This window comes from Mya arenaria, chromosome 13, assembly GCF_026914265.1.
Source record: "Mya arenaria isolate MELC-2E11 chromosome 13, ASM2691426v1".
NCBI classification, from domain to species: domain Eukaryota; kingdom Metazoa; phylum Mollusca; class Bivalvia; order Myida; family Myidae; genus Mya; species Mya arenaria.
Window position 1 is genome coordinate 64,468,531 of NC_069134.1, and position 27,509 is coordinate 64,496,039.

The 27,509-nt window shown below is 33.3% G+C and overlaps 2 protein-coding genes and 1 long non-coding RNA gene across 3 annotated transcripts in view; all 3 read left to right on the forward strand.

Annotated features, from left to right (window-relative positions):
* The window catches only part of LOC128215465 (CUB and sushi domain-containing protein 1-like), an 86,947-nt gene that overhangs the window by 24,020 nt on the left and 35,418 nt on the right, over positions 1–27,509 (forward strand). The window lies entirely within an intron of this gene.
* LOC128213297 (E-selectin-like) lies at positions 508–8,779 on the forward strand. The gene is made up of 8 exons (XM_052918900.1): positions 508–730; positions 3,269–3,485; positions 4,201–4,434; positions 5,317–6,211; positions 6,451–6,633; positions 7,255–7,360; positions 7,586–7,698; positions 8,467–8,779. The coding sequence occupies exons 4-8, from the start codon at positions 5,827–5,829 to the stop codon at positions 8,499–8,501; spliced, it is 822 nt and encodes a 273-aa protein (XP_052774860.1). The 5' UTR covers positions 508–730; positions 3,269–3,485; positions 4,201–4,434; positions 5,317–5,826; the 3' UTR covers positions 8,502–8,779.
* On the forward strand, positions 24,772–27,294 carry LOC128213298 (uncharacterized). The gene is made up of 3 exons (XR_008257708.1): positions 24,772–24,887; positions 26,433–26,539; positions 27,166–27,294. It is a non-coding gene; the product is annotated as an uncharacterized LOC128213298 (long non-coding RNA).

Below are 27,509 nucleotides of genomic sequence, written 5' to 3' on the forward strand. Positions count from 1 at the left end.
TGCATTTGTTTTCCAGTTATCAATACACAAGCCAGATTCCAGCCAGTGACATTTAATTATCAATTAAAAGTGCCAACACTGTATTATATGAAATATGTAATGGCAGACTAAACTGTATCCGGGCTGAACTCGTTTACAATAATGTTAATTTGTACTAGGGTTGTAGATGCATTCAATACAGCATTATTATAGTATGTTGACAAAATATTTAGTTTTGGATTTCAAATTGAGAATAATTTTTGATATCTTGGACTGGAATGACAATGTAGATTCTAAACATTTGAGAGGGAAGTCCCATACAGAAAAAAGTTCTAGTCGAAATTACAAAATGCCAGTCAGAAAAGGAAAACAATCATTTCAAAGAAAACATCTGTAAAAGTTGGCTTTGTCATCTTTATTTCATAACGTAGATAGTAGTGTGGGGAAATACATCGTCTGCTCAGAACATGCCTGTTATTTTACCTTTTCTCTGGTGCGTGCTAAATATAAAACAGTGAGGTACATAGCTGAGGGAATTGACAATAAGCCATTCCCCATTTATCATTAATCATGATTTTTTTAAATAAAAAATGCTTTAAACTAGTTGATCTCGTCAGTTTAGATATTGGAACTGAGGAATGATACTTATAGTTTTAATTGATAAAAATGGCAACAATCATGGAATTCATTTTATCTGTTTTGCTGTTATCTGCGACTGTGCGTTCGGAAGAACCAGCTTGGTATACTTCAGGTAAGCATTATCAATGTATATTTTGCAATACTGATAAGTTTTAGACTGTAGAAACACGTTTGATATATACGTTGGAATTCAAAAGTATTATCTTCGCGCTTCTTGTATTACAAAAAATATAATTACAAATACGAATTGTTTGACATCACATTGAAATATTGAGCTACTTTATTTAAATTTTGGGTCTTATCTAGATTTGTTTTCAATACCAATCTATAACGTACAGTTGGTGGGTAAATATGTGTATTGTGTCACTAACAATTCATAGAGTTTTGAATTTACTGGCCTAAACTCCGATGCTTCAATCGCTTTATTAAGAAAGGAGGTTTTCTGAAGGTCTAGCCTCACAGAAGGCTTTGCGCCATAATCAATTCCTACTCATAAATACGAAAGCGTTGTGGCCCTAAAAGATACAAAATGCACGAGGGAAGTAAATCAATAATAATGGCAACACTCTTACAATACGTAGCTTTTTCCGTTTCACCTGTTTTTTTCCAAATACGGGTGTGATTTCCCCTTCTCTTTTGGTACGTGGGAATCAGGTCCTATTCATGCAGTATTCGGTATTCTGTGTCGAAACGAAATACTTAGAAAATCACCACTTTGGTATAAGGAACGCACCTGCTTTTGCAAACAGTAGAACAATGCAAACTATAGGGTAAAGCCCAGTAGTTGGAAACTCAAATATAAACCTTGTTTAGCGGCACAATGCAATGGCCAAAACATCCTAGTATAAGATTAAAGACTACTCTCTATGACTGGTAATTTAAACAACATAAAATTCGAGGAACGGGCAACATTTTATTGCCGCCACACGGCAACCACTAAACTGCTGCCAGTGTCAATACTACAATGACTACAATAACAAATACAGGGACAAGCCCAGTAGTCCAAAATATTGACCTACAATGTGCGCATTTAAAAAAAGATGTACATGTATAACCTTCTGAAATACATCAAAGATGAAATATATAAGATTTCCCACGGGATATGGTGTCAGACCACATCACAGTTTGTTCGAATCACATTTCTTAGCCCTGGGATGACAATGCGTTTGAGGTCAATGATACTACTGCTAGCTACGACCACCAAACGTAACAGAGACAGAGAAGCATTTAAAATATACATACATGTAACACTATAACATCTTGCCGAGTTATATGAAAGCAAGTTTAGCAATTTTTGTAGGGTCAAGAACGATTCGTTTTTGAATAATTTCGTTTTTGAATTTTAAATTTTAAAGAATTGTAATCCTGCTGGTGAGAGTCTTCGTATTTTATATCGATGAATTAATTTGACCGATGGAAGTTTTACAGGAATTCAGGTAATGTGTATTTGTAATAATAGGACTTAGTACTTTAAGAGCTAGCACTGTTGTCCCGTCTTGATTCAATCGGTTAAAGGTATATTTTGTATCAAGTCGTTGGGTACTCGAAATTACTTCATCAGTAAATATGTTTTTATTATATTCATCATTTTTGTTCTAAGTTGATGCGTGCTCTGATGAGACTTATATTTTGAATATAGTAATTATATTTTATTTTATATATTATAGATGTTGGGACAAGTTTGAGGTTATGATCATGCAAACTAGTTTAAGCCCATAGAAGATTCGGGTTCCAGTGAACTATTGTTTCACTGACCGTACCATGGCTGTAATCCGATCAATTATCGGTTATGCTATTTTGAGGAGTGTATGGTCTGTGTGTGGTGTTCATATTTGTGAATGTGGTGTTTATATTTGTGAGTGTGGTGTTCATATTTGTGAATGTGGTGTTCATATTTGTGAATGTGGTGTTCATATTTGTGAATGTGGTGTTCATATTTGTGAATGTGGTGTTTATATTTGTGAATGTGGTGTTATATTTTGTGAATGTGGTGTTTAAATTTGTGAATGTGGAGTTTATATTTGTGAATGTGGTGTTCATATTTGTGAATGTGGTGTTTATATTTGTGAATGTGGTGTTTATATTTGTGAATGTGGTGTTCATATTTGTGAACGCGGTGTTCATATTTGTGAATGTGGTGTTCATATTTGTGAATGTGGTGTTTATATTTGTGAGTGTGGTGTTCATATTTGTGAATGTGGTGTTTATATTTGTGAGTGTGGTGTTTATATTTGTGAATGTGGTGTTCATATTTGTGAATGTGGTGTTCATATTTGTGAATGTGGTGTTCATATTTGTGAGTGTGGTGTTCATATTTGTGAATGTGGTGTTTATATTCGTGAGTGTGGTGTTCATATTTGTGAATGTGGTGTTCATATTTGTGAATGTGGTGTTTATATTCGTGAATGTGGTGTTCATATTTGTGTGTCTCTCGTCTATTGTCATTTGGGCCCTTGCTATGTGCCTCTAAACAGGGTTTATATGTTAATGTCAACTTACTTGTCCCTGTAGTTTTCATTGTATTACACTATTATAAAGTCATGGGCTATTAAACATCTGTAGTGAAAATTGATTCAACGATTAAGATCTTTAGGAGCTATACAGTAAAGTGTGTGGTATTTGTTTGTCCAGTCGAATTCCTATTCTTTAGGTGATAACGTTGCACCGGGAAAACCTGCAAGCCAAATTCCGGGTACACATGGGGATAAAAAAAGTATCATCTGCGGATAATGAAAACCTCCAGCATAGTGTTCCATGCGCTAACTTAAACTTTCAGCAACATGGTGGATATGGGGTTTTTTGGGACACAATACTCCGGAGCTCTTACTTTATATCAGGAATTAGAATATATCCCAAAGACAACGCAGGTACGTATACATTGGTTTTAAGTGTACACTGTCATTCATGTAGATATTACTTTGAGGTTACATTACATACCTAATACACCCATTGGTGTGTGACCTTTCAGCACACTTATTCTATATCAGGACTTAGAATACATGTATATCACAAAGACAACGCCAGCACATAATACATTGCTATTGGTATTGAGGCTACACTGTCATAAATGAAGATATCATTTTGAGGTTATATAACATAGCAAATACGCTTGTTGGGATGAGGACCTCCAGTACTGGATATCAGGAATTAGAATACATCACGAACATAACGAACAAACACGGTTACTAACAATACATTGCCATTTGTGTTTAGAGTGAACACTGTCATTTACCATTTTGTGGTTACATAACATAACCACTGCACTTATTGGGTTGTGGACCTCCACTACGTCTTGTTATTAGGAATTACAATATAACACAGAAACCATATTCATGTTAGTTGGGAAACTGGGTTCTAGTAGTAGAAGTACCTAAACGAACAATGTTATTTCTCGAAAAAAATATTACCTTTCCATTAAAAGCATTTACTCTTTAGGTATATGTGCTGTATATGGCGTTATAAGTAAAACAAATCCAATGATGTTAGTTATTCTGTCTGGCTCTTTGCTATGATAAAAGAGTATATGTCCATATCGCTACTTCTGATATTGCTACACAAATCTCATTTCAAATCTCATTTCAGCTCGTGAAAGGCTATACGGATTGACGATTTTTACGTATTTTCAAGATTGGACAATTGTGTTTGCAGACAATGAAACGCACCTTTCGCGGTGCACAGACTATCATGAACGAAAGGACAAACCGCTGGTATGTCAAAATATAATAGATGTCGCATTGGAACCTCCTGTTCAAGCTGACGTTGTCAGACTGAGGTCGAAACATAACGTGACCCTCTGTGAGGTAGAAATCATAGCAGGTATAATTAGTGTTTAACTATAACCATGTATTCAATTAATCGCGCATTAATTAACAATTACTTCTTCTTCTTCTTCTTCTTCTTCTTCTTCTTCTTCTTCTTCTTCTTCTTCTTCTTCTTCTTCTTCATCTTCTTATGTTGTTTATTATTATTTTATTATTATTATTATTATTATTATTATTATTATTATTATTATTATTATTATTATTATTATTATTATTATTGTTGTTGTTGTTGTTGTTATTATTATCATAAATAATAATATTATCTTCTTCTTCTTCTTCTTCTTCTTCTTCTTCTTCTTCTTCTTTTTATTATTATTATTATTATTATTATTATTATTATTATTATTATTATTATTATTATTATTATCATTTTTATTATTATTATTATTATTATTATTATTATTATTATTATTATTATTATTATTATTATAGTCGCCTGCACACAGCCACATGTTCCAAATGGTAGCACGAATGCCACGAATAAATCCTTTACTGGAACAATCATACCCCTGCACTGTGTTTCGGGTTATATTGCAAGCACACCGACCTCAGTATGCACTTCTCAGGGTACATGGCATCCTAAACCAGTATGTGCTAAAGGATGCATAGTACCAGATCCATCCCCTTACGGGAAATACATAAATTCTTCCAGCTCCGAAGCCTTAGTTACTGGGTCCGTTGTGCCCGTACGTTTTGAAATCGTAGGAACGTGTTTGCAAGGTTATACGTTTTTTAACAACAACGGTAATACTAAGAGGATATGCGCTTATCATCATGAATGGAATGGACCAGAATTAATATGCATTCAAAGGCAATGTCGTTATCCTAGTTTACCTCATGGTTTCTATTACAATCTAAATGTCCCTTTTCGTTCCAGTTCAAAACCATTCGGAAGTGCAATCATTCCACATTGTGACGATGGTTATTATCTTCGCGCAAATGGATCAAGACATTGTTTGGTGAACGAGACATGGTCAGGTAACGACCCAGAGTGTAAACCTATCATATGTCATCAACGTCCGCAAAGCCCTTTCAATGGATATTTCATCCCAATACAACAACAACTCATCCAACATCCATTCCAGTATGGTTTTACATTTGTCCCTCAGTGTGAAACAGGTTTCAAGCTTGTGTATGGGAGTAATATAACGTGTTCTGAATTAACTTCTGGACTGGGGGTACAGCCAGATGTGAAAGAGTATTTTGCGCCGTGACGGCACACGAAAATGGATTCTATACAGATGGTCAGCAGATATATTTAAGAAAAACAATAAACTACGCTTTATTCCTCAGCCCAATATGCAATAAAGGATACCATCTAAGCAACAGTGATGATCGCGCGTGCCAAGAAAATGGCGAACTAACTGGAGTTAGCCCTTTGTGTGAAATGGTTCGATGCAACTCGTTCGCACCTCTTTCAAACGGAACACTGAGGTACCAAAATAACACATTGATATCAAATAAAGCATTTGACTATAAAACAAGTGTATTATCAGTTTGTGATAAAGGTTTCGAACTTCGTGGTTTTGCTGAATGCAAGTGCCTTGTGAATGGATCTTGGTCAGGCATTTCACCAATTTGTGAAAACATCCGTTTCAAAAATCTAACTATTATTAAAGATTTATATCAACAAAACAGAAAAGAAATCATTTTTGGAGACGAAATTGTTGCTGTATACAACAGCGAACATTTCCATCTGGTGAATGGTTCTTTACACATGATTTGTGCAGCCGACGGCAGCCTTAGATGGGCTACACAACCACCATTCCTCGGTAAATACAAATAAAGTTTCACTTTAACATGTTTTAGTATCGATTTCGTTAAGAAATGTTCACCCTTTTTGCAATATTGCAATTTGCAATAATAACTTATTGGTATTTGACTTTGGTATTCAATGGAATGCGAACAGAACAAACATTCATATTTCATTTTCCATGAATTTGCCGTGTTAATTTTCACAGTTATTCTTCTGGGAAATGTTCATGTACGAGTCTTTTCATTTCAAATTCAGCTTCTATATGTAAAGTGCAAAAGAACGGGAAGTTTCGGGCAAACACGAGAGATTGCCTCGTCGACGATAAGTGTGAAGTAGGAGAAACGATAACGTTTGAATGTAGAGAAGACTTTCAAATGATGCAAATAAATGCAACCTGCCTTTCTAATCACAGATGGAGTTCTGCGCCCATTTGCACACGTAATACCACTGTATGTTAAATACATTTATTATTGATGAAGTCAGACGTAACGACAAACTTGTTTATGATAGAAAATGTTATTAGGTTATAATATGATTGTAGATCGATGGTGAAGTCAATTCCTAAATTGCATATCCAAATGTGGCATTATCTTACGAGCTTGTTTGTTAGTGTTTTCAGATGAATCGAGTTTCCTCCTTGCTTATCTCCCTTATAACATTACATGTGATTTCGAAGTAGTTTTTATACTAACTGCTGCCTTCTATGTTTAAGTTAAACTCATGAAATGGTCCAACTATTAATATAGCAATCTTTATGTTAAAACTCCAATCCTTTTTGGTCAGTGTATTTTTTCCATATAGGAATTAAGAAATACATCTTGGTTGTATTTGGCCTCTTGTACATTTTAAGTTACATTTTGCATAATTGCAAAAAGTGCCGTCAAAGGATATAATTTTGTTGGAAAGTATTATTTCCATAAAAGTATTTCTAATTAACTCATAAAACATCAACAGGAACATTTCAATGTAAGCAATTTTAGCTGCAATGTTGACATTAAGCAATTGGTATAAATTGTGCTTATATCGATATCTATATGCTTTTCTGTTTACCACTTTAAGCACTGTCTCAATTCAAATCAACTGGAGCTTTAATAGGCGGATCGGCAGCAGTTGGTGTGGTTGTAATCGCGAGTGTGATAGCTCTTCTGTTTTTCCTGTACAAAAGGTACACTATACAGTGTTTCTTACAAATATAATTGTGTCTATTGATAATTAAAGTGCTTATCAGTTTCAATATGCTGTATATACAATGATACGAGCGTTTTGCTGACAAATACGTATGTTAACATTTTTAATTGTTTGCCATGAAAATTTAGTCCAATTTTAAACAAAAAATGTATATCTTTTAACTTTAAAAAAAAGAAAATCCGGTGTTCGTCTATTTTGCTAGGAGGTTGCATAAAAGCAAATCGAAAACCCTATACGAAAAACCAGACGAACCAAAGGAAGACTTGCATGTTTATTCAGAAATCAATGAAACACACAAGACTGATCGAAAAAAAGGTAAATCTAATAATTGATCAGTCATATTAAAAAACAAATGATCATCTTACTTTGAATGCGTACTAAGAATTTAAATGAAAACTCCCCCCCCCCCCAGCTGCTACAGTAGATCAATACGGAGAGTAGACATACACGTCGTACACAAGTGTTGTTCTTCAATATCTGTCCTTATAAACTTTAGGGGAGCTAATCATTTAATAATCTAAAATGTTAAGATAAAAAGCAATTGCAAATTATGTTGATATGCTCAGCTTTCCATTGTACAATGCTTTAAATATGTTTTATTTGCCAGAAAGGTTATATTGGTGTAATTTTTATTCAGTTATTACAATTATTGGCTTAGATAGTCATTGAATGGTATTGAAGTGTCCATATGCAATGCTTTAAAGTGAGAATTAGACTCGGAAATATTTCCAATTAACATGTTTCCTTTATCATTATTTTAGGCAGAAACGTATAGGTTTTTTTGCTTTATATGAAGACACATGCGCGAATAAAATGATGTATTTTACTTATATACAAATTTCACGCATCCAAACATATGATTGTTGTTTGAATACTGCCATATCTATAGTGGTACCGTTTGGAGCAGTTTAAGACCAAATGCTATAAAGATGTTAAATTTTTAACGTTTCATATTATATAATTGTGACAGTATCATTTCTGTAACTTAAATTTCTTGCGCCTACCACTTTATACATACATGTACCATCAAAGGTTCATACATAGTAAGTAATATACGCTAATACGCTACTATGCTTTTTTCAGGTGAAGTCCCTGAGCTGTCCAGATCAGACAGCTAGCTAACACCTGTGGCCACTGATGACAACTTTTATGAGAGTGTGTTTGCATACGAGTCAATCGAATGACTAAAAAACATAAATTGGATCTACCTTCTACTTAGTGCAAAACATTCTCATATATATATCACTTACGACTTTTTTCAGCTAGGCTTAGCATGAGCGGTCCTAGCATCATTTTCAGTCAGTTACACATTCAGCTATATATTTGACTTGTGTTTTATCTAACTTATAAAGCATTCAATGCCTTAGACAACAAACCAATTAAAATCAAATTAAAGGAAACTTCGGACAATAATGATTTCATTATTTTTCCTTTTTCGTTGAAAATACAATATGATACAGGTACTCTTGTCTTTTAACTGATTCCCTCCATTACCGTTGGAGGAAAAGGCCAGAATGAAAGTAAAACTAAAGTACATAAAGTAATTAAAAATTAATATGATTAAACTAAAATGTGTGATTAAAAGAACCATGACATAATCCAGAGCTTAAGCTTAAAAAGAGACTTAATTTAAATAAAAAGTTAAGAATAAGATTTTATAATTATGTTCGTGTATGCCTTTAAAACTATTCTGTTCATTTCGATGTGATGAAAATGGTATCATTAATTCAAGTTAACTATGCGTGATTGGCTAGTCGATGTTATCACGTGATATTACCAAGTTAGGTATATATCTTAAATATTCCAACGTTTAAGGGGAAGCCTTCATGGCACTGTTGATACAACACTGACCTGCAATTTTGGCGATACCGGTTCGAACCCGGCCTCAGACTAGATTATTTTTACATTTTGGTATTTTTTTAATAATTGTGATATGAAATAGTAAAACATTCTATTAACAAACAACAGTCTATCATGTAATACAATGAAAACTACAGCGACAAGCTAGGTAGTCGAACATTCAGATATAAACTTTATTTAGGAGCGCACAGCGAGCGTCCAAATTACAATGGACTAGAGACCCAAACAATTTAAAACCATTTATACAAATCAAACACCACAAACAGACTACTTGTTCCAGGATCCAGTTGATGTGAAGGAATTCATTGAGCAAACTCAGTATACAGTTTAACAAGACGATAAAACTTGCTACTCGTACACTTGTATGACTGTGAAAGGCTTCTTATCAATAGCTTGATTGATTCCATAGCTGTGGTTATCATTAGGCATTTATTATAGTTAGAGTTTTCTTCAAAGAATGTACACTTTTACAACAGTTTGAGTTCAAAACCCAATAAGAACAACCCTTTATGTAAACTATTGAAACGCACCAGAAAACTGTTATTATTATGTACCGGTATGAACTAATATCGTTATAAAAACAGTAATCGGTTATGAATATGAGGAGAAGTTGGGGTAGTGGTTTTTTTTACCAAAATGTAAATGTTTTACTGTTATTGTTTCTTTAAAAAGTTACAGCTTCTTGTATCATTGTTTATACAAACAAAATGTTAAGATACGTGTTGTGTTAAGTTTTAGCCCTAGTAACTGATTTAAATGATTTATTTTCTGGATTATCAGTTTGAGAGAACTGTAATCCTGTTGGTGAGAAAAAACGTATAATTATTGACGGATATACTTGAACGATTGATAGTGTGTAAAAGATATTAAGGCAATTTGTCATAAAGGAACTCATTTCTTAAACTATCAACCTATTAGACTATTAGATTGCACAGTAAACTCGTGTTTCAATGATCGTTCAACGATAGTGTCTCAAGTTCATTGCCGTTTTTGCCCTTTGCCTTTTGCCTCTCAAAAAGTTTATTTTGAAATTTGACACCTGGGCTTGTCCCTGTAATTTTCATAGTATGTTTAGTATATAACATAGTTTTTAAGAGCTATGCTTGATTAAACACATGCAGTGTAAATGGATATACAATGATTATGCAAATTAAAAGCTATTCACCAAGTAGGCGGCAATATTTCGTTAAATCGAATCGGCTGTACGAGAATGAATAAAAGATTGTTCAAATTTTAATGTCGCTTAATGTTTGAATGTTGCACTTGGAAAACCTCTTCAATATCCGGTTACGTATGGGGATAAACTAGCAACCCTTGCTGCAGACATAATCATTGCGAATCTCCCGAAAGTGTTCTTCGCACTTAAACAACCCTGCCGGCATATAAACATTACGCACGTTACGGCATGCACATGTTTTTATTACCGAAAGGATACACCACAGGGTTGTAAGGATATAATAGGTGTGGCATTACAACCCAGTTTAAGCTTAACTTGTTAGACTACAAACGATGAATTGTCTGACCATTTGTGGGGTAGAAATTATAGCACTACTACTACTACTACTACTACTACTACTACTAATAATAATAATAATAATAATAATATAATAATAATAATAATAATAATAATAATAATAATAATAATAATAATAATAATAATAATAATACTTCTATTATTATTATTATAATTATTATTATTATTATTATTATTATTATAATTATTATTATTATTATTATTATTATTATTATTATTATTATTAGCTAGTACAAACATTAACCTTATGCCTAATGACTATTTAAGGAGCGCACAGTCCTGAATATGCACTGTACATGGCACATGGCGTCATCAGCCACTATGTGCTAACGGATGAAAGGTAGTGCCATTTAGAGACGGGAACTACACTTCCAGCTATGAACTTTTAGTTACTGGGTTGGTGTCTTGTTGCAAATGAAACCATAGGAATGTGTTTGCAAACATATACTTTTGTAAATAGCAAGGCAAATGTTACGAGAGTATAGGTTGATAATCAATCATGGACTGGATCAGAAATGACATGCATTGTAAAGCAATGTCGTTTTCCTAGTTTACCTCATGTTTTTTATTTATATAAAAACCCATATCTTTACGATAAAAAACCCTTCCGAAGCACAAGTATTCCACATTAAGATGATGGTAATTATCTTCAAAAAAATGAATTATGAAATGGTTTGACAATCGAGAAATTGTCAGGCAACGATCCAGAGTGTATATATATTAAATTTCAGCCCTTGCTCAAAACCTTACCGATGGACATTTCATCCCACGACCACAACAGGTCATCTAACATCCATTTCAGTATGGCTTTATATTTGTGTCTCAGTGTGACACAGGTTTCAAGCTTTATTGGGGAATAGGACGTGATCTGAAGTTGACCTATGAAGTGGTGCTTTTTATGTGACATAGAATCTAGCAACGAAACGGCACTTGGAAATGGATTCTATCCATATGCTTTTCTAAGACATTTATCAAATACAGTTAACTACGATTAATGTATCAGCCTAAGATGCAACAAAGGGTAATATTTAATCAATAGTGTTTATCTGACATACCAAGAACATGGAAAGTTTTGTGGTGTTAGCCCTTTTGTGATATAGTTCGTTGCAACTCGTTCGGACCTCTACCAAACGGAAGATTAAGGAATAAAAATAACACATTGACAATAAGTTAATTATTTGCTATGAAATACGTAAATAGAAGACTAGCTGTCATTTTCGGGCAGACACGAGATATTATCTCGTTGACGAAAAGCGTGAAGTAGAATAAACGATAAATATTGAATGAAAAAATGACTACAAAATGTTGCCAAAAAATGCAAAATGCCTTCCTAATCTCGCATGTGGCTTTGACCCCATTTGCACACGTAAAACCTCCTTATATTATTGACACGTTTTTCTCCATGTATTTGTTGTGACAACCTTGCTAATAAAACATGTTATCACACTATTCTATATGACTTGATAAATTTATAGTACCTCTATGGTGAAGTCAATTGCTTAATTTTATATACAATCATTTTATCATCTAACGAGTGTTTTTATCGGACAAATCGAGTATTCCTGATTGCTTATAAGACTGATAACATGACATGTGATTTCGAAGTATTTTAAATACTTACCGCGGCGTTCTGTGTTTAAGGTAAACGTAAAAAAGGACCGAATATTTCTAGGCCAATGTTGATACTTGATATGTTTATTTTTGTCAGAATGATTGTTTTACTTTCTTTGTTCACATCAAAACTATACCAAATGGAGCTAAGGAAAAATACTTACGGTAGTCAGCATGCATCATATTAATATATTTACTTTCAAAAATGGTATGTGTGAAAATGATCCTTTGAAGCTAAATAATCTGAGCAACCCTTAACTGTAATAACTTGATTTTTCACTAATTATTACATCTACAAAATGTTTGTCCATATAAATAGTTCTATCTGTTAATGTCCTCACACTATTGAACCTACTAAGTACTACATTTCTAACAATACAGCCTGGTTAATATATATTATTATTTTTACATGTTTATATACAACACAACATTTTGTATTATTCATGTTGATGACCTCAAAACACATATTTGTATTACGTGATGAGAGTAAATAACAAACTGTAAAGCTGTCTTTTACCTTGTTCCTACCATTCACAATTACTTTTTACTACATCACTACACATCATTGTTACAGTGATTAAGACTGTTTTCTGTAAATTAATCTACATTCAACCTGCGTTTATATTGTTTTCATATTACCCTCCTTTTGACTAAGTATCATAATTTAATTATGTTATCGAATAAATCATTTTTCTTTACTTATTATTTAAAAACTTAAATACGAATAGACGAAAAAATATGAAGTTTCTTTGCTTAAATATGACTTGCAGACTTAAGTCATTGAGCTTAAAAACTAGTTTCGCGTTTCGGTAACAATGACCATGACCTTCACCCTTTAGACTCAAAATACAATCACAAGATTCACATAATGCTTCAACACAACACAACACAATTCATCATTATACATCAGTTATATATAAAATTAAAGAGGTGAAATTATATTTATAATCTTTAGTAAATTTCAACCTACTGATCCCTAATATTTCTCCGGTGTACTTTTTACCATTAACCTTGCTATGTACAAAATTTCACCACTCTAAGTATTTCACAACACAAATGACAGCTGTGTTATAAAATTGTATTAAATCATGTAAAGCAATGGTGATAAAAATTATAATGTTGCCAACTTTCGCGTCAATGTTGACAAAGTCCGAAAGTAACTGGGTCTAGTTGTGTAAACCCTCAAAATAAATTGTCCCAGGGGCACAAATAAGTTTCGTAGCTATATAAGAATAAAATGACCTGGTACTAAATTATTTAAAGAACAGTGCGGGTAGTCACCATAATGAAGTTAACATCACTAATATTAAGATAAATGTCCACAAATATTAATTTGTCCACAATATCACAGTCCAAACAATATTCAGATTTTAAAATTAATTGTTCGAATAATATACCTGCCTTTTGTGGCACCTTCGAAGATTTGATTTTTTAATGAAATACAATCAGCATATTTTGATAATAAATCTCCTTTCAGTACCAACTTTTAGCTGAACAATGCCATGTTGACAAAGGGACACCATCTACAAAATTAAAAAACTACTCTGCGGAGTTTACAATGAGGAAGTTTATAACATAAGAGGGTTTGAATGTTTGAAGTTTGTCTTCTCCATTTAGCGGGGCGCTCAGATCGGTTTCTATAAAGGAAGAATGAAGCTAAAAAGAGGATTTCTCCTTTTGTTCATAACGGGAATTTCGAAGGTACACATGTTTTACTTTAATCAATAATATGTCCAGTTTACTTTACTTGTTTCGTCAGTTTACGTTTATCTTTCGTTCAAATCAGTTATGTATTTTAACCGTAGTTTATAACTAACTATTGTAATAAAGGTTAGAATATGTTGTCATTCCTCGTATGTCGAAAAATTAATAGTGCAGTCGCTTAAACCAATTTCAACCAAATGTCCATACAATCATTGCTTGTTGGGAAATCGGATGTGATTTATTCCCGTAGACAATTAATACTACTGACACAAGGATTTAAAAACAGAAAATTGGGGAAACTCTATTATAAGTTCTTCATTAAACATTACGTTATACAATTACAGTCGTGTACTCATGCTAATTATATGACGATATACTCAAAAGGCATAAAGTGAAAATGCTTCCTACAATAACACTTACTGATCGACCGTTAATATTTATTTTTCCGGTATTACAATATTGTTCTTAACACCGTTTTCGATTGAGGTGATCGTTGGAGTCCGAGAAAGGTTGCCTTGAAGATTGAAAGTAATGTTTGAAACCAATTTCGATTGCCGATGCTGCCTTTTATATAACAGACTGTTTTCGATAAATTTCGTTTTTGTATATGTCGAAAGATATTCGACAGCATAAAGCATATACATATTTTGTATTGTTTTATTCTATATTGTATTCCAAGTGTATTTCCTCCTTTTTTGTACAACGATGCATCCATTATTATGATGGCAGTTTTGAATGATTTATATTACCCTTTAAGAGCTATCGCTGTTGTTCCTGCTTGATAATTTGTTTTGAGGTGAAGTCAGTCGTGAGTACTTAAAAACACTTTGTCAGCTTATATGTTATGTTTTACTCTGTTCTTCCTTGTTTTCAAGTTGATGATTGCTCTGAAGAGGCTCATGTTGTAGTGTTTCTTTTTAATTTTGTAATCATTGGTAATGTATGGACAAGCGTGCAGTTCCAAGGAGGTTATCCCATCGTTATCCGTAAAGGCAATTCTATGATTGTATGGCCTGTTTGTTGTGTTTGACTAACTATGTGTATGTGGTGTTAACACGTTTGAATTTTTGACTTCTTGGCTTCTTCCTGTAGTATTCATTGTGTTATTTATTTTGCGAAAAAAGTGCAACTGCACCAACGAATAAGACCAACGAAGGATCTTCTTAGATACATGTTAAAAAGGTTGCTCTTTAGGGTGATTTTTGGTGTTATTATTTTACAATTGAATTTTACATTTGATCATTGTTTAGTGTTTAATCACATTAAAATTAGAAGGTGTTATTAATAACCCTCCGATCGCTTAGCTTCAGCTCAAGCTGCGGAATATATTTTACACTTATTGAAATAATGACTTTGGCGCCTTTAAAGGCCTAGTGTAAGCCTTCTATAAGTGACCCCCATAGTACACAACCTCTATGTATTGATCTTAATCTAATTGCCTGGTGCCATCTTATCAGACATCCGATCTGAGTATCCTGCTGTGCATTTTTGGAGGTTTTATAATAGAAATGGACCCTAAATGACCCTGAGCCAATAAACAAATACACAGGAAATTGGCCCCTACTTTGACACCAGTGCAATATACAGGAGATGCACAGCAGGGGATTGTCATGCCAAATATTCCTTAAACTAGGCCTTTAAGAAGGGGATATCATTTCAGACTATATAGAAATTGTGATTTATTTTAATAATTTTATGTGAACAAATCAATATAAGCTGAATTTTGAAAATAAAGAAAGAAAAGGTCAATTTGAAAGATGATTTCAGCTAGTACAAACAATTAAAATGCACTCAATCAAATTTGAAACCCGTTCCATAATCTCAAACAATGTTAAGTGTTTTTTGCAAAATCAAGCTAAGCTCACTATTTATGGGATGGTATAGATTGTTTATATTTATATGTATATATTCCCTCCTTTATATATATATAACGTGCCAATTTACTTACTTAAGACATTAGCACGGGAAAGTCCCTAATTGGCAATAGACACGTTCGGTGTACATTCAGAACACCTCGGAACACCGTTTTTCATCGAAAACAAACTTTGATGTGTATTGGTCGTTTACCGTTTGTCAGATATTTTTACATTTAACCACGCTGTAAGTAGATCCAGTAGTAATTTGAATTTAGCAATTAAACTTCATGACTTTACTCTTATTATTGCTCTGCTTTATTGCATCATAGGATAAAATCATGACAAGTGAAAAGGGTCATGCCTGCTGTGGTGGTGGGGTATATTAAAATTAGACCGGCATTTAATCTTATGTTTGAGAAAACTTATACTATTATCCAGAGATATTTTGTTCCATTGTATATACCTTACTCTGAAGAACGAAAAGTTGGAGAATTACAGCTACTCTTCATACGTACGGGTCCATGCGGGCCGGTTTTTTTTTTTATCTGAGATTGACATGTCAACATCCATGGCCCCTTGTCGGATGTTGACATGACAATCTCGGATATAGACCTTGGCTCGCACAAAAACATTATTTCTACATCTTCGAATCTCATCTTCGGTGTTATGAGCTTAAACTCTCGACGTTCTGAAATGTTATGGAGACCACACGCCATTTTTAAGATTAACACGGCGTAATTGGTCGCCATGTTATTGTTGTGTATCGATTCGCACAACTTATTTTTTTTAAGTAGCGATTTGCACAACTAAATTATTTTGCGACACGCCAAGCATAACGCCCGTACAGTTCCGTACCTGGCACAAAATGGCGATTTTTTTTTTCGAAAGTCGCCCCAAAATAACAGTAGGGTCGGCGGTATTTTCCAGGTAGGGTCGGGTGACCCGAACCACACAGTTATTTTTTAGGCCTAATCTGAAATGTTTATGAATAAATACACTTCACTGGTAATCAAAATACACGTAAAACGCTAAAATAAATGAATACTTCTATTTAGAAATACGACTATTTCAACTATGTACAGGCATACAACAGAGGTTGTTTTCGACCGAAAATGCCCGAGGTTTTCCGAATAGTTCGATGTTAACACTTCTCCCTGACTCAGGAAATGAATAGCTTAATTGAAGTGTATGTGTCTTACGTTGTATTTAATAAAACTTAACTATGTAAATACAGGCAATTTTGTTTCATTGCAATTCGTTAATGCATCAATACATCAAAATGGTGAGCACAACTTAACAATTGTATTTTAAACGAAGTATGTGATTGAATCTTAAATAATTTAAACTTTAGATAACCTTATTACGAGATTAATGAAAATGAAACTGAAGATTTTTATTAAACGCGGCATTAATATTCTTTCTTTTGTGGCACAAATATTTACAATGGGCATAAAGATCAATATTTACATTTTACAGAAAGTACAACAATTATGCAATTAGCTCATGAATACGTCACATGTTTAAGTTGTTGACAGTTCAGTGGATAAAAAAGCAATAAATTTTAGCTAAAGCTCGAACATAAACAAACTTCGAAATGATCTGTCTTCTTTAAATTGAGCAAGGCTAGGATGCTTATATGCAAATAACAATCACAAGTTATTTGTTTCTAACCTTATTGCAATGAACTATGTCTCTTGAACAAGCCTTTATATACGCCCGTATTGCACGGGGCCAACAAATCGATAGACACTTTCGATACCCGATACGCCCAAAAGTTGGCAATGTCTTAATATGTTTTATTCCATTCTAAAATTGCGTTAACTATTTTCCCAATTAACATAACGGGGCTCCTCTAATGACTGCATGTGATATTTTAATCTTTTAGACCACAATTTACATTTTAAACCACCTTAATTTTAAGTTTTTTATCAGAGCATTATATATTAAATTGTGAAATGGAAGGCAGTTTAATATTGTAAGCACTCTTCTTAAAGTTTTATAATACACAAATATATCGTTTGCACCTCTATATAAACCATGACCTTTAAAAGCGCAGTGTTTATATATTTTAAACTGACGAATGTCACAACTAAGCAATATCACTCTTGGAATCGATTATCCACATTTTGATTCTTTGTCTCTGGGACTAATGAGGACAGAATCTATAAGTATTTTGATATTGTGATGATGGTTACACATTTAGTGGATAATTCATTGTCTTTTATGATGTTTGAACATTAATGCAAAAGGATTAAAATGGATCATTATGGGGAAAGGTTTTAATTTCTGTATCTTACTTTATTTTCAGGACGAAATGTTGCATTGGGAGGAGCGCCAATTCAAGGTCCTCGTTCCAGTGCCAATGGAGAAGCTCTTTTAACTGTAGATGGTAACACCAGTATGGCAGCTGGGGCATGTGCACACACCCAGGCAAACAAATTTTACAGACCTTGGTGGCGGTTAAACTTTGACCAGTCTCGATGGATCTCTGGAATTAAAATTTTCAACATAAAACCAAAATGTTTGTACTATAACTTATATTCTTACTTTTAACCAACATTTTCCTTAAATGCCTTGATTAAGCCTACTTTAAGTGACCCCCCCCCCCGAAAAATATCTGTATAGTAAACAACTTCTGTGTATTGAACTTTATCTTAATTAACTTGTGCTGCTTATCTGATCTCCGATCTCAGTCTCAGGCTGTGCAGTTATAGAGGTTTTTTAGTTGTTGTTGTTTTCAAATGATTATAATATTGTCTTTAAATAAAAATTAAGATTGATGTTACTTTCCAATAGCCCATTTAAATGAATTAACCAGGGTGTTTCACAATTTGGATGTAGCAATGGTGACCATGCATTTTAAATGCATTTAAATATATTTGTTATAAAACTGATTTCTCTAATGTGTGTATGATTCATTTCCAATCGGTTTAATTTAGAAATACATTTGCAATGAATATTGGTTATATGTGTTAGTGAGACATTGAGATTTTCTATTCGAAAAGTGTCAACCCTAAGTGGCCCTCAGCCAATGAACAAAACAACATGAGAGTTATTACAACCTTTACCTTTGCGCTTGAAATGTACAACTCGCGCTTCGGACTTGTTGTATTTATATTTAAAAATCGGGGAAATACCAGAAACGCATATGATCACAATACCGAGGGCAACGATTCACACAATGCAAGGTGACATCTAGACCCTGGTCAGTCTTTTTACATATCTGGATTAAAATCTTCAACATTTACCATGTATGTCAGGGTATAATGTAGCTGAGCGAATGTGGTGGTCGTTTAACATCATTGCGTGTACGGATGCAAAGCTCACCAGACAGGCACTTTCTTATGTTTCATACAATTGCGTAACTGATTGATTGTAAATAAGTTTAGTTATAATTGATAACTAATTAATGAGTCATACGATCGTAATCCCATGTCACATGGTCACCGATGAAAAGACAACAAGAGCACGAAAAATAATGTTATAATAGTAATACAATTATATTGTTTCTCAATTGATTAAACGACGTTTAATGATATGATTAAGTACATCCTTTCTCGCAGTGTTTCGAGATTTATTAGTGAAATATAATTTATAGTTCACTGTTTCAAACAGGGAAAAAATCAATTCGATATGTTTAAATTTTTAGCCCTCTCTCATGTCTAGACCAAGCATCCGCTGGCACAGGGCTAGGACACAATCTCAACGACGTTTAATCCTGTTAAGGCAAATAATGAAAATATGATGTTGTTTTTTTCAGTATATGGTATAATATTTTACCTCGTGAACACAAAATGTAAAAATAGCTTTTCGTGCTCACAAGGTGAAGTATATTGCAATCTTACATTATTAAACAGTTATCCTCCATATATTGTTTAGTTCCACTATGCACCTTGATAATGATGTTAAATAAACAGATTGGTAATTCTTTTTGCAAGTAAAGTTGTTGTCTTTTTTTAATTTAGATCCGTTGAAATATTTTTAAGTTCATATTGAATTACCAGTTTATTTTCGCAGCAAGTTTTATTCCGGAAAAATCTGCTACTATATCAACTTGCATTGTGTATTTCTAATCCGAGCTTCATTGTCTAATTTAGAGACAAACCATGAATAATGCAATCTTTGTTTACAGTACGGGAGCGATTTGGTATAAGTGTAAGAGGAGGGACTCCTGATGGACAGTGGCCAACATTGTTCAAAGATGACTTTAAAGTAAATGGGTTACGAACGAACTCTTGCTCATACCCAGAAAGAGGAAAGGAAGTATGTGCAGATGTTATTGAAATTGATATCAATCCAGCTAAAGAATTGAGTCAGATTGAGATAACAAGGCCGGATTATTTGACGCTTTGTGAGATTGAAATATTTGAAGGTAGGTTTCGCTTTATCAGATAGATTAAAATGAGATTTCTGTCGAAAGTAAACGAAGTACTTTAATAATTCAATATCGCTGAAATAATTTTATGTAATATTTCCCCATGATATCCGATTTGTATACACGCTATTATAATGATAAACAATTGAAATGACATGCAAGTCAAACTTTGAAACAAGTTTCATTTCATTTTAGCTCTGCGAAATGATAAACAATGTTACTTATTAGTCTTATATTCCGGATTTATCATAACTAGAAACGATTCCACATCTATATGACGTTCATGTGTAATATATCTGTGTTGTTGTTTTGAACATTGTATATCCCTATTGTAATGTAATTTTGGCCTTAAACAGGATATTTGTGTAAAATTAGGCGATTGGGCTTGACCGTATAGTTTGTATTGTATTACTATGAAGTATTGCTAAGCAGTAGCATAACGATTTTCCTGTTTTTTCATGCTTATCGATGAAATATTGAGTTTTATCAGTGAAATACCAATCAATTTGATATTTTCATTGCAAAATAAGGAGTGAAAATATAAACTTTTCGACTTTTTAAAATCCATGTAGTTACTTCCCCTTGATAAAAATACACTTCCCTTGAACTTGAAATTGTTGCCAAAAAAAAAATTAAAATTTATTAAGTAGGTTACATAAGTTTAAATAAAGATTTATTTCGAAATAAACAACTTACCGTTTATAAGGAAAATATTAATCCCGTTTTTCAAACGTTTTCTTAAGAGTTGAAACTGAATGTTTGAACAATTGCTTTCATACAAAACAGATCACATACAAAAACAACTGCTCGAACATAAAACGAATTTTATATCATAGCTCGAATATATTTTGAACTGTTCGTCGTAGAAATACGAACTTCCCGAAAAGTTGATTGATTAAAAGGTTATTTACCCCACCCACACTTTAAAATGCGTCAACAATTAAGATTGGTTTCCACTCTTTACCTGAAAATCGATCTGTCTTCAAGCGAAACAGACTCGTCTCTGACACAGTGAGATGACTGAATACCCATGTTGCATTTAACACACTATTCAACTAAATATATGTTTCATATCCAATGATTATCCGCAATTGTTTTGCTAACAAGTCCGAACTTTAAAATGGTCATTCAATAAATGGCGGCGTAGTAATTTGTTTATGTATTCATGCCCTGTTTAACATAAAAATGATTTTGTTATTTAGGGTACATGTATGCACTAATAAAACTTCATTGATTAATGTTCATAAAATGTTTGCACTAAATAACGAGCGAATCATAAACAATAAAAAAAATATCTTGAAACTTTTTGTCAACAAGCCAGAAATAGAAATATTACAGCTACGTCATCAGCCGAAATTTTGCATGAAGTGCCCCCCCCCCCCACGGGTAGCGGCTTTAATGACACTCTTTTCAAAAAGGGGGGTGATTCAGAAAATAAATAAAATACAAATGACACTCCGACAATAACCATAAAAAAGAAAACAATGATTACTTTAGTGTTATGTCATATTTTATATCACCCTTAATCATAGAAAAATTATATTTTCAAAATGAAATACGATCTGACACTTAAATAAACAAATATCCTCTATTTGTTTACTTTATTTATTTCCTAAAATTGATAAATTTCTGTAGTTTCGCCGATCTGAATGCAAAATGTTTACAATACAGCACATCCAAAAATATAGTACATTTAACTATTACAGTCGCTTGTCGGGTACCAGACGCCCCAGTACACGGCATGTATCTTTATCCTAATAAATCTTCTCCAAGAGAATATGTACCATTCAATTCTGAAATAGTCCTTTCCTGTGACCCTGGGTATTCCATTTCCAAGTCAAATTTTGCTAAAAGAAAATGCTTGAAAACCGGTAACTTCGACAAAACTGATTTGGTATGTACTAGAAACTGCCAGATACCAATTGTTGAGAATGGCTTCTATTCTACGAATAGCCAACGTTTTTTAAATGGCACGGTGTCGTCTGGTATGTACATTTATCTTCATTGTAACGACGGATATGAATTGAAAGACCAAAGAAGGAGGGTGAGGTGTGATACATACGGACTTTTTGTGTCTACTCATCCATCGTGTGAACAAATAGAGTGTAACAACCTACCCAGTAGTTTTTCGAACGGTTTTTATACACCACCTATTAAGAAAGACACATTCAGTTACACTTTCACATTTGTTCCTGTTTGTAAAACAGGTTTCACACTCGTAAGTGAACAAAACAGAACATGCATATCTAAGAACAAATGGAGTGGTTCAACACCTTCATGTTCACAAGTTACATGTCAGGTACCCATTCTTAGTAACTTATTCTTATTTTGCTTATGTACGACAATAAAGCAACATTTAAATAACAGAAAAGAGAAAGTTCAGGAAAGAAATCATCAAATTATATGTCCCTTTTCTTTATTGTATTTTCTTTCTTAATTCTATAGTCGATGGAGCGATAGATTGGCTGTCAACCGTTGAAGGATGATATGAGGAAAGAAAGAAAAACAACTAAAGAGGGAAGCAACTCGGAATTTTCTGGAGGGGAAATACTCTCTTCATAATAGTAAAAAAACTAAAGTGGGGATACAACTATCACTTTATGATGCGTGGAAAGAGGGGAAATACCCTTATGTTTATAGGCAATGTACTTAAGGTGGTAAGAAACGTTTTAATGATGCGAGGAAAGAGAGAAAAAAGACTCTCGTCACGAATAGGAAACAACTAAAGAGGGGATGAAACTGTGAGCGTATGATCGGAGGAACGTGGGCAGCCGATTTCCATTTTGTTAGGAGCAAACTAAAGAGGGGAAAATACCTTACTTTATGATGAGTGGGAAGAGGGAACAATAATGTCATCGTGATAGTTTTATGTCTAAACGATTATGTTCGTATGTTCGTAACGGTTACTACCTGTCCGAAAATAAACCAGTTCGTGCTGACACTTTGCTATATTTCAAGACGATAATTCAGCCTTATTGCCATACTGGATATTTGTTAACGAGAAGGGAAAACCTGACATGTCAAATGGATGGACAATTCAGTAGGAGAAATTCAGAATGCAGGAGTGTCACTTGCTCATCGTTTGGGGAACTTGAAAATGGAATTTTGCATTATAGCGATGTATCTTATAAGTATGTTGACAGGTATACTTATTACTCAGTTGGAGTGAAAGTAAGAGCATCATGTGACTCTGGTTTCCAACTATTGCATGGATCGAAAGAACAAACTTGTTTGGAAAATGGGACTTGGGATGGAGTCAAACCAGTTTGTAGTAAAATAAGATGCAACGACACAAGCATTCTTAGTGTACGATTTGAACAAAGTTCTTCAGTGTTTTCGTTTTTGGAACGAGGAACTGCTTCGTACAACAGTAGTATTTTTTACCTCGTGAATGGTAATTTGTCATTCATCTGCCTTGCTAACGGAAGCCTTTCATGGGAAGTTCAGCCACCAGAACTTGGTAATTAATATTGATAATCAATAAATATCAGATTACTTTCAAATACCATGTTAATCAGTAGAAATGTACCTACTTAAGTATATGAGAGATAAAAACAAATCAACTTGTTTCTCGTTTTGTTGAAGACATGCATTGATTTCTCTTGTACCATGTCGGAGAGTGTTTTTGTTTGTAAATTAATTCCCAATCGGGATGGTAACAAAGATGTGTTGTAATAACTACTTATTGAACGTTGACAATAACAAAACAGTACATAACTCACCAACTAACATCGAGATTGAAATTGAAGCGCTCGTTTTAATATCTCTGACAGTGGGTGCAGGAACTATTAAAATTGCAACAGTCCTTTTAAGGACAATTTCTCCATTAACATCTGTTAAAACATGCTTAATGCGTAAATCAAGTTTGTATTTATGCTTGATTTCCATGCTAGCATGAATCTTTTCATTTTCTGACTGGCATCAATCACATGATACATTCAGAATCGCTGAGTACAATAAGCTGCATTATACACACGAATAATGGTACAATCTATTTCCAGTCCCTGTTTGTAAAGTACAATTAAGAGATAATTTAATTGTAAACACGAATGGTTGTTTACGGGAAGACACTTGCGAAATCGGCAAACGTGTTTCGTATGATTGTGTTGGAGACTACGAAGTGAGTGTTAGAAATGCATCCTGCAAAGCTGATCATACATGGAGTGCCGAATCTTTTTGCACATGTAAGTCGTCAGACACCTTGTTTTTGAGGGTAATACGTGCATTAAATTTTGAATATCGATCTTTATTTAAAATTAGAATTTTACTGAATTTCATGAACACGTGAAAATTAAATGAAGTGTTGTTATTATTGTTTTAATTAGTAATAAAAATATCGCACATCCTGCCATTAAATTTAACTTTATACTGACACTGATACAGCATAATAGAACAATCTATCACTACTGTAATCTTGTCAATTTATAAAAATCTTACTTTTTCAAATTGTAGATAACGCACAAACTGGTAAAGCTTCTGTTGCCACAATCTGTGCAGCACTTGGAGGAATTGCTGTTGTTATTGCAGCAATTTTAGTAATTTTGTTTATTTGCCGACAAAGAAGGTAGGCAAACGTATTGCATCTTATTGCATATTAGCATATCATCAGTCTTATTATCCACATTAACTCAAACGTACTTAACTTATTGCATACTAGCATATCATAAGTCTTATTGTGCGCATTAACTCAAACGTACTTAACTTATTGCATACTTGCCTATCATTAGTCTTATTGTGCGCATTAACTCAAACGTACTTAACTTATTGCATACTAGCATATCATAAGTCTTATTATGCACATCAACTCAAACGTACTTAACTTATTGCATACTAGCATATCATCAGTCTTATTGTGCGCATTAACTCAAACGTACTTAACTTATTGCATACTAGCCTATCATTAGTCTTATTGTGCGCATTAACTCAAACGTACTTAACTTATTGCATACTAGCATATCATCAGTCTTATTGTGCGCATTAACTCAAACGTACTTAACTTATTGCATACTAGCCTATCATTAGTCTTATTGTGCACATTAACTCAAACGTACTTAACTTATTGCATACTAGCATATCATCAGTCTTATTATGCACATCAACTCAAACGTACTTAACTTATTGCATACTAGCATATCATCAGTCTTATTGTGCACATTAACTCAAAAGTACTTAACTTATTGCATACTAGCATATCATCAGTCTTATTATGCACATCAACTCAAACGTACTTAACTTATTGCATACTAGCATATCATCAGTCTTATTATGCACATCAACTCAAACGTACTTAACTTATTGCATACTAGCATATCATCAGTCTTATTGTGCGCATTAACTCAAAAGTACTTAACTTATTGCATACTAGCATATCATCAGTCTTATTGTGCACATTAACTCAAAAGTACTTAACTTATTGCATACTAGCATATCATCAGTCTTATTGTGCACATTAACTCAAACGTACTTAACTTATTGCATACTAGCATATCATCAGTCTTATTGTGCACATTAACTCAAACGTACTTAACTTATTGCATACTAGCATATCATCAGTCTTATTGTGAACATTAACTCAAACGTACTTAACTTATTGCATACTAGCATATCATCAGTCTTATTGTGCACATTAACTCAAACGTACTTAACTTATTGCATACTAGCATATCATCAGTCTTATTGTGCACATTATCTCAAACGTACTTAACTTATTGCATACTAGCATATCATCAGTCTTATTGTGTACATTAACTCAAACGTACTTAACTTATTGCATATTAGCATATCATCAGTCTTATTGTGCACATTAACTCAAACGTACTTAACTTATTGCATATTAGCATATCATTAGTCTTATTGTGCGCATTAACTCAAACGTAGTACTTCAAAGAAGGTACTTTAAATTATTTATTCTGAATGAAACTTGGTAACATTTGCATTGAGCAGATGATAATGCTTTTTTTAAACACTGCCTGATAAAATACTCTAATTTCATAATTAGACTTTAATATAGACAAAAATGTTTATTAAAATTACTCCTTCCGGACATGATCTTACATAAGTAAAAGAACATATTCAATAAAATATATAACTTCTTCTCCACAAATCATAGCAAAGCAGCCAAATCGCCATCACGAAGTCATTATGAAATGACAGTTAAAACGGATGCCGACTAGTCAAATTGTTATAGCGAAATCAACGTATCACAAATAACCAACGGTACGTATAGACACCATTGATGATTTCCAATTGAGTGTTTTAAGCTTTTACATATTTGGATACAAAATAGTATGTATAATCAATCGACGAGTAATCATTTGGTAAATATAATAAGAAATAAAAACAAAGCTAAAAAAAGAACAAAACATGAAGAATTATCACGGAGTCAGGAAATCGAGTTTGGCAGAGACGATCGCGCATCAAGCTAAAGGAAACCCACAACAATATTTGTATTGTAGTTAGACCGCAGACGTCATTTTATCTACACATTTGACCTTTTTCAATTGATGCCTTTCTTTGCAGGAATGTATTCTACTTTTACAATTTGAATACATTTTTGTTGACGAATGGTATATTCACTTGTTGTAATAAAATAACTAATTGTAATTTAATGTTGTTTTTTGTAACACTCGGAATTTATATTTTAGATTCAAGATGAATAAAATGACGTATATTACACTCTGATTCCATGTATACAAGAATATTCGTATTGTTATAATAATTCATAATAGTTATTAAATCGATATTGTTTGTGGCAGAAAATTAAGAACCACGCAATATAAGATATCATATATGCTACTTATCGTATATAAAATCAACTGTGTATGCTGATATGCTTTTTTCAGGCGACGACGCCGCGCTGTCCAGATCCAACAGCTGCATTACGACTGTGGTCACTGATGGCAATTATTATGAGAGTGTGTCTCCTTATGAGTTTGTCGAGTGAAAATGCTTTAAAGAGGGATTGACCTTCGAAGTAGTGCAAATAACACAATCGTAGTTATACGACTTATACATTTATTTAGCTAGGTTAGCGACCAAAGTATCGTTGTGATTCAGGAACACAATTGTGTTGATCTCATAGTGTATTCTTATTTTGCTTATGTACGACAATAAAGCAACATTTAAATAACAGAAAAGAGAAAGTTCAGGAAAGAAATCATCAAATTATATGTCCCTTTTCTTTATT

What these genes read in the sequence shown, in the direction of transcription:
- LOC128213297 (XM_052918900.1), top strand. Translation starts at nt 5,827, where the DNA reads ATGGTTCGATGCAACTCGTTCGCACCTCTTTCAAACGGAACACTGAGG. An exon ending in TTCTGCGCCCATTTGCACAC is followed by an intron (nt 6,634 to 7,254) that starts GTAATACCACTG and finishes TACCACTTTAAG; the next exon opens with CACTGTCTCAATTCAAATCA. An exon ending in CTGTTTTTCCTGTACAAAAG is followed by an intron (nt 7,361 to 7,585) that starts GTACACTATACA and finishes CTATTTTGCTAG; the next exon opens with GAGGTTGCATAAAAGCAAAT.